Source organism: Sceloporus undulatus, chromosome 1 (assembly GCF_019175285.1).
Source record: "Sceloporus undulatus isolate JIND9_A2432 ecotype Alabama chromosome 1, SceUnd_v1.1, whole genome shotgun sequence".
Lineage (NCBI taxonomy): Eukaryota > Metazoa > Chordata > Lepidosauria > Squamata > Phrynosomatidae > Sceloporus > Sceloporus undulatus.
Window position 1 is genome coordinate 367,447,423 of NC_056522.1, and position 9,003 is coordinate 367,456,425.

General features: G+C 39.9%; 1 protein-coding gene across 11 annotated transcripts in view; it reads right to left on the reverse strand.

Moving 5' to 3' along the window:
- Window positions 1-806: 806 nt before the first annotated feature.
- LOC121931317 (SERTA domain-containing protein 2-like) overlaps window positions 807-9,003 on the reverse strand; it is a 30,342-nt gene continuing 22,145 nt past the window's right edge. For 5 of the 11 annotated variants that reach the window (XM_042468942.1, XM_042468979.1, XM_042468951.1 and 2 more), the window contains 2 exons: window positions 6,005-6,096; window positions 807-3,801 (listed from right to left, as the gene is read on the reverse strand). In XM_042468942.1, coding sequence (XP_042324876.1) covers window positions 2,943-3,801; window positions 6,005-6,012 — 867 coding nt within the window. In that variant the 5' untranslated portion in view covers window positions 6,013-6,096 and the 3' untranslated portion in view covers window positions 807-2,942. Of the gene's footprint in view, window positions 3,802-5,108; window positions 6,206-9,003 lie in introns of those variants that run through there. The other 6 variants (XM_042469023.1, XM_042469013.1, XM_042468996.1 and 3 more) reach the window with 5 other exon arrangements.

Consider the following 9,003-nt stretch of genomic DNA (forward strand, 5'->3'; position numbering starts at 1 on the left):
CTAATAATAATAATAATAATAATAATTTGTTTTATTTATACACCGCTATTCCAAAGATCATAGCGGTGAACAGCAAGTAAGCTAATTAGCAAGTAAGCTAATTTGCCCCCAGCAGTCTGGGTACTCATTTTAGCCACCTCGGAAGGATGCAAGCCTGAGTCGAGCTTGAGCCCTTTTGCTGGTCTTGAACTTGCAACCTTGTGGTTTTGAGCGAATGGCTGCAGTACAGGCATTTAACCACTGTGCCACCAGGGCTCCATGGCAAAGCAAGAGTGGTGGCAACAGCATCTGCCATAACTGAACAAACCATTTTCTCTACTTGTCTATCGAACTATCAATCCTTTCTATGCCAGAGACATACTATAATGTTTTGTTGCTCCACTCATATCAACCAAGCTATTTCTCCACGCTGTAATTTGAGATCCCAAAATGCACTGTTCTTGAGCAATTCTGCCTAAGAATAAAGTTTTTACTACAGCTGCTGTCATTTTACTGCTATGGTAGAAAAGAAGGGGGCTGGAGGACAACGGAAATTATTAATCCAGCAAATGTGATTACAGCACTTAAAACAAAAAAGAATGGATGTTGGACAGAATGTGAAAACAGCAGTCTAATCCTACTGTTGGATTTGAGTAGAGCATTGAATCCGTTGGATTTAACTGTGTCTTGAGTCACCATTCAAAAACTGATTGGATGGATCTACTCTAGTTGGGACTAACCAACACAATTCCAGCCTGTGTTAGCAAAGATACATACGTGCACCTTCTTCCCACAACAGAATAGTCAGAAAACACAGGAACCAAATCTGAGAGTGGGAGAACTTCATTTTCTTTACAGTGCTACAATGCCAGAGACAGGCTGCTTAAACCCCTTTGACAATGCCCTCCACAGTGCTACTACCAGCCCATGTCTCCTGTCCCCGCTGCCCGTATAACCACTTGCCTCACACTCCTCAGGACTATTCCCCTCCTGTGGTGCTAGCATGGTTATTATTAGAACAAAGCAATGGCTCAGGTTCACCCAGAACCACTCAGCTGTCACAGAACATGCAACCCAGTTTTGCTGTATCCAGTACTCTACATGGCTCTGTACTGTGGGCAAACAAAGTTAGAAGCCACCTCCCAATTAGAGCTAGGCTACTAGGTTTCAATAGGAATCACACCAGCACTACTAGGTAAAGCTTGCTACAGCTGAATGTATTTCCCCTGCAGAAATATGTTCATACGAAAAAATTTCCATTGGAAATGCTTTATTTTAATTGAGAAAATGTACCTCATCTTCTTTCATAGAAGGCTTACTTACTATAAATGTGTATTATTGGGGGAAAGAGTGCAATACTTATTGCTATCCCTTTCCATGATTTCTTATTAGTTTGGTAACACCATCCTTTGCAACAGGCTGGACCCTACTGGTAGTCCCAAGTAAAGCAGACCTCTTAAATCAATGGAATTTACCTGATGACTGACCATACAACAACTGATCGAATGGGACTGTTTTAACAGAAACTAGCAATAGGATTCAGTCCAATATAGGCTAGGGCAGAAGATCCCTTGTGGGCGTGAAGTTCCCAACAAACTTTCTCATATGCTAGGCACTGATGCCCAGCATAAGTTGTGACAAAATCAGCTTGTACAAAGTTATAATGCACAGCTGCTAGGCAGATTCCTAAATCCAATAGTGTAGCGATTTTGAAGTTTGCTCAGTTCCTCGTGTAAAAAAATGAATAAAAATAGCCATGAGAATCACACAATTTATGGTAAAATTCTCCCAGATGGAAAGAACTTGTGTAAGGCAAAAGCTATGCTCTTAGACAAGTTCCATTCAACTCTTAGGGGGCTGAGTGGCCAGTATGCCTAGTACATAGCCATGTCAAATACTCTTACCTGGCATTTTTCTTGTCATTTTGATTCAATGCATTTCTTTACAGGATGTGCAAAAATATTCCATTCAAGTGATATATTGCACATAAAATTTAAAACTGTGTTGCAAAGATACAATGCTCTTCAGAGTTAAAATAGTTGTAACTGTACAGTAAATACTAGATTTTTAAAAACCCATACCACCCAAAATTGATGCACATAATACTGACAGTTTTAAAATTGGACAATATACATATAAATTACATTTGTAAATGTATACAATTAAATATCATAAAATTTCACAAATAAGCCATATTGCTGGCAAATTTTGTGTTTATACCACCAGAAACACCGTCCAAGAAAACAAAAAGATCTGCAGTGTTAGACAAAGCACTGGAAAGAGTTAAAGCATTTCTGCTTATAGAGGTAGTGCCAGCCACATCCAACTAGAAATTCATCTCTAAACCCAGATAGTAAAATGTAAAAAGACTATAAAATTTACAAAAATAAATAGCTTCAAATATTTTACAAAACGTGAGGGGTTTTGCTGCCAAGTATTTCATGGCTCCTTCAACAAAAGAGATCTGTAATCCTTTAAATATTTTTTAATATATATCTGTATTTAAAGGGGATGCTAATCTTGGGTATGCAACTCTACTGAATGCCAATGAAGAATTTAGTTAAATATTAAAAATAGAATCTTTAGAATTCAGAAGATGTTTACCCCTCTTATGAAAATTTTTGTTACTCAAATTTCTTCAGACAGATTAAAAATTGCACATTTTAAAAAGTAAGAGTTTGGGGTATAAAGAGGATTTTGTGAAGGGCATTCCTCACTATATCCCAGAAGGATTTTAAAAAAGAAAGATTGCACAACTGATTTAATAAATACTACATTTTATAAGACAGCATGCCACTTTTTTTTGGTTTATATGAGTTTTGGAGAACTGCTCAAGGATAACGCCTCTAGCTGCTATTTGGTGCAACACTTTGCATTTTGTCTCCTCCTGTTTTCTGGTTTCATCTTCAGACCAGCATTGTGTGGCAGCATGGAACAGGGTACCTTTGGGTTTTTAAGAAGTGTCATGATCCTACAAGAATCTCCATGATATGGTCCAAATCACTAAGATCACTTCTACATATTGGGATGTTGCTTGCTGAGGAAGAATTGCAACAGGGGAAGGTTTTCAAGATCTCTTCCGTGCTTGCCACAGGCAACACTCTTGGAGGAGCCAGTGCCGGGCAGTCAAAGTCTGAATCATACATTGAAGTATCAATATCTTCAAAGATGTCATCAATAGCCAAGTCTTTCAAGTAACTCGTTGAATTTGAAATTTCAAAGGATCCAAATGCACATTCCACACCTTTCAAGTCTTGTCTGTCATCTTCTAACCTCAGACATGAAGTTTCAAAAGCCTTGAACTGATCATCTCCAGACCCAGCAAGGTAACTAGGTGGACTCACATCCTCCATGAAGTCCAAATCTTTCAGAATAGAGGAAATGGCTGATGACATGTCATTATCAGAAACCATGAGCAAGCTATTTTCAACTGGGCCTTCCAGAGGCCGTGGTTCATAACCATTTGAGTCTTGCTGATTCATTCCTGGAAAAAAGTGAGAAGGCATGCCCAACAAATCCAAATTCAGGTAACTGGAAGGACTGGTACTCAGGCCACCACACGTATTAATAAGCTGCTGACTAGTTTCTTGCCTCATCTCTTCCTGGATTTGCCGGACTGTGTTGGCTATAAGGACAGAGCGGTGCAAGTTAGGTTCCACCAGCATCTTGTATGTTTGTAGTTTGGCGAGGCACACATTGAGCACCAGCTGCCTTTTGAGCGGATATGGCAGATTGCGACTAGAATCAAAGGCACTTGACACACCAGCCATGTTCTCTTCATAATCACTCAGCTTGCGTTTCAGACCTCTCCCCAACATGAACCTAAAATGACAAAAATTAATGAATCTGTCACAAAATATTTTGCATGACACATTCCACCATACAGTATAAAGGAGTATTTCTCTAATTTACTATATTTCTATCCAGCCTTCCTTCCTAATGAAGGTGGCAATGATTCTGGCTTGGACTTAAATCAGTTTAGGCACCATAAGATGAGGTTTTCACTTATCAATATATTTGGTGACAGGAAGGACTCCAATCTGCAAGAAATTATTTTACACTGAGGAAAAAAAGGTAGAAGGCAATCCAAAAGAAATATGTCTATTGAATTGAAAGGGCTGTTAGGTCTTTTCATATGCCACAGATTCAATAAAACCACAGAATAGCTTTTAAATCTGATTTCCTGGCAACTCTCATTTTAATTTTAAACCCAACCATCTTGTAACATGTAAAATTACTAGGAGATACTTGGAAGCAGATAGTCAAAGCCTAATGAAATCTCAGCAGCCTGAATCTGTGATTTCCAGTGGTCAACAGAAAAAGACATGCAGTTGTTGTTTTTTCTGTAACCAGCTAGACAAAACTGTAACATGTATATTGTGCAAATAAGAAATAATGCACAGGGCTACAGAATTTTATTTATTAATTATTATTTCACCCTATTTTGTGACTTCAGTGCCCTTTCAGAGATCAAGGATACTTTGTGGTTCTCCTGGAAAAAAAGGTATGAAACATTCACTTTTTTCTCTTTTTTCTTTCTTTCTTTTGTGGAAATGTCAATATTCACTTTCTGCCATTTGAAATAAAAGCTTCTTTGACTTGAACAGGAGCTGGGCTCATGAAATATTTTTGGCCACACTGTCTCTCTCCCTTCCCCTCCCTGCAAACCTCAGAATATAGACTGATTCCTGGCAGACGCAGAAGGAAGCTCTAACAGCAATGATGAAGGACTTGCCACCACTCTCATTACACAACTCTGCTTGAAATCTAACAGCTTTCACATGGATAGAAGCAGCATAAAAGCATCTGTCACTGCAACAGTTTTTCTGTTCAAAATTTCCAATCATGACGTATTTGGGAAAGAGCTAAAGGAATCTCTCCAAGGAGGGAAGCTGAATAGGAGACAAAGGAATGGTCCTGTCAAAGCTTTCCAAATTAAAAAACCAGGAAAAGAACTGAAACGCAGTAGCTGTCTCCTAACCTGATGCCCTTCAGATGTACTATCTGATCCAATACAGGGAGAGCTAGGATACAAGTAAATAAATAATATTAACTAGACTTGTGCTTCTCAGGCTATCTGATATGGGGAACTGAAAATCCCCCCCCCCCAATGAGCCAGGGATTGGTACCTTATTTGTGCCTAATGAGACTGTGCAGTCCACGGTCCACAAAGCATGCATGTTCCTGTAGCCAAGTTCCTCAAGAGTTTCCCCTTCAAGAATAGCTTCCACAGAATCCATATACTGCCCAGTTCTCTTGAGGATCATGTTGTGCATTTCTTTTAAATGATCAAGGGGAAAAAAAAACAATACATGTAGGAGATCCTCAAACTCTTCTCTAAATAACCATGGAAAAATGTTGGGGACCAAACCAAGCAGCTGATGAAGAGATAGTATTGGCAAACATAACACACAGATGGCCCTTTAGGAAACCAATAATAAAAAACATAGTCCTCACAATACTCATGTCACACCAAATTAAGGCAGTTTCATCAAGATTTTCTTCATTTAAATGATTTGCCACACAAGACACTGCAGAATTAATTAAGGGGTTCCTTTGTGGAAAGCAGTTTTGTGGGATAAATCTGTAAATCAGAGACATCACAGTACATGAGGATTACACACATGGTTGATCCTATCTGGTATCCACCTTTAATCCCATTGTGGGAGAAAGGCAACATATAAATTCTTGAAATAAATAACAAATAAATAAAAAATACACAGAATGAATTATCAATTTCTGAGGAGAGGTATGGTTAGTCTGTTGTAACAACCCAACCAAGTATCTCATGACAGCTCAAAACAGGTCTAAGGGCCACTTTCTGCCCCTAACACCTCCCAGGACATGCCTGGAGTACTAAAATATCTTCCAATTGGGGGGGGGGGGGGGGGGGAAAACCACCAGAATTGAAATGGATTTTTAGTTCTGAAAAACAACTTCACATATTAAAAACTACAGGGAATTCCAGCTAATTAAATAAAAGGTGAATTACTACTTTTGGAGGTTCTCAGGAGAAGCAATGCACCTTTTCATTTGGTCTGGACAGGCTGGATGGGTCAGGAATCACAAGAACCATCTTGCAGAGCAGCATACACTTCCAGAGCCACATTTTTCCCACTACAATAATAATGATAATAATAATAATAATTTGTATTCTGCCTTTTCACAAAGGAATCAATGAGGATTCCAACAGTATAAATAAAACATCAAACAATTAAAAATTACAATTTAACCCCCCCCAAACCCCAACCGTCCCCCCAATCATAAAAACAGTGATCAACCCTCACACTCTCTTTCTTTCTAATGACACTAGGGCTGTATAAACATGCACTTAACAGAAACCAAGTATCTGCATGTAGCCTGTATACCATTGCCTACATGACTGCATTCTCCAGTCATAAAAGTTGGAAAACAAAACAGTCATGGGGACCTTAAAGGCCAAGCTGGATAGCCTTGAGGAGGCATCAATTTGAATCCAAGAGCCCGATTTAGGGCAAATCTTCAGTATGGAGACCTTACAGAGGACCTCCCAGCCTCCCGTCATCTCTGAACTGCTGCCATCAGCTGAGCAGCTGCTGGCAGAAGTTGCATGTTCCAAACTACAGACCAAGCCAGGAAAAGCTTCTAAGCAGAAGAAAATCTGAAGATTTTTCTATGGATGAGCTGTGCAGTATTTATTCCACGCACAACCATCTCTAAAAACGCACGTATAGGTGGCTACATCCATACCTGTCTCAACAGCTGTCAGAAAAAGTGGGGATGCAGATTTCCCTGCATTTCCTTAGTACAGTACACAGAATTGGGATTATTTTGTCCAGTTGAGAAGGCAAGTAGTGTTGTGCTCATCTGTGTTGGCTAAAACCCTCATCACTGTCAAGCTCCAAAAAGGACTGAGGAAACCCACATGTAACACTGATTTATCAAGTCACTACTTTGCCTTTCTAGAGATAACAGACGCCTTACATTATGCCCCCCCCCCCCGAACATACAAAAACATGATGACACAGATTCCTGACCATCCAGAAAGCACAATGTCCCCATTTAAGCACCAAGCACAAGAAGGAAGCCAGACACAGCAAGAAGATCATGCTACAGTATACATTGGCATAAATGCCTGACTGTACATTGAACCCATATAGGTGTAGACATACAGAGACTGAGCGGATATGCCTCATCCTTAAGGTGCTAGCCACGAGTCTCACATAACTGAATTAATTCAGACATAGCCGTGTTAGTCTGGAATATCAGCACTCAAACGGATCTTAAAAGCCTCTTCAAGACTTACTGTGCAAAAGAAGTTGTAGCATAAACTTTTGTTGACGTGGGCTGCATCTGCACAGTAGAAACAATCTAGTTTGATCCCACTTCAACTGCCATGGCTCAATGCTATGGAATCCTGGGAACTGTAGTTCTGTGAGCCATTTAGCCATCTGTCAGAGCGCTCTGGTGCCCCAACAAACTACAAATCCCAGGCTTCTACAACATTGAGCCAGCTGCACAAACCTGTTAATCAAAGGTCTCCCACTGCTCTTGTTTCACCCTCATATCCCTCCAGTATTCTCCTGAAGTCCTGTATTTTGTGATGCAATTCTCCATTAAAAACAACTCTCTCTCTCTCTCTCTTACACACACGCATAGAAAATGCATAATTTCATACAATCTTTTAAATTTAAAAAAACCCATAAACTGATATGATGTGATGAAATAAACCTATGATTGGAAAGGAGAGAAACTGAAAGAAACCAAGAAGGACAAATTCATTGAGTGCTAATTAAGCAGGCCCAAGCTCATCAAAATAAGATCTCCCATTACTCCACTGTCCTCAAAATTTGTTTATCAAACCTAAACTTCAAGAGGAAACTATTTTACATTCACAGTAGGGCTCCTTAGTCATCCATTAACAAAGAATTAACAAACCCCCATGTACAGAAGAAGCCTCAGGTGGCCTTGGCGCAGAAGCGCCCTAATTGCCATCTTCACTCCATTTTCCTTAAAAGACAACACTAGATATATCAACTGAACAACCATGCCAATGGCATCTCCCACAAAACTTTGGGATAATTCTTGGGCATTTTGGAGGCATACGAAGCAAAACAGGTTGTGCAGCCCTCCAAGCTCCCAAAAGGAGACAATATAGCTCCACAGCCTCTGGCAGCTGGCCACTAATGATCTAGAGGAACACAGTAAAGGCTGTGAAACTTAAACAGATCTGAATCAGACCAGGTCCTGGATGAGAAACCACCAGGGGACTATACTGCCATCCTGGGCTTCCTGGAGGAAAACATAGACAGCATTACAGTCTAACAGAAAGACTGTGAGAGAAGAAAGGAAAGAAATGGTTCACTTCTGGAAACCAGCATGCTCATTTTTTTCCAAGCACTATGTAAATGCAAAAAACAAACAAACAAACAAACCAAATCTAAGACACTCCCCAAGAGAACATGTTAGCTCACTATAGTTGGAATTGTACATTTTTATGAGGTGCATATTTACTGAGCAGATAGCTTTGTTGGTGTGCATTCTTTGCTTGATAAGAATTCCATCAGTACTGTTGCCCTCAAGTGGTACAATGAAGGAACACCTTTAGAGAAATGGTTCATAAACCAGTGTGCACAGAGTGACATTGCTTCTCCTTTATCACAAGCATGACAAGTATTAGTCCCATTTGCTAAAGAAGAAAGCAGAGCCATTTTCAAAGTTACCTAAACGCATGCCAAAGGCAGACCTTGCAATACAAAACATTATATATTCAGAGTAGATATACTCAATATTACGGTGTTAACTACTGTGGATATCTGACTTTCAAACAAGAGATGGGAACTTCTTGTTAACTGCTCTCAAGTGGACTTCGACTCATGATGACCCTGCAAACTGAGCCACCTCCAAACGCCGTGTCCTCAACCACTCTTGCTCAGGTTCTGCAGGCTCAGGGCCATGGCTTCCTTGATTAAGTGTATTCATCTGGTATGTGGTCTTCCTCTTTTTCTACTGCCCTTCAACTCTCCTAACATTGTTATTTCTAGT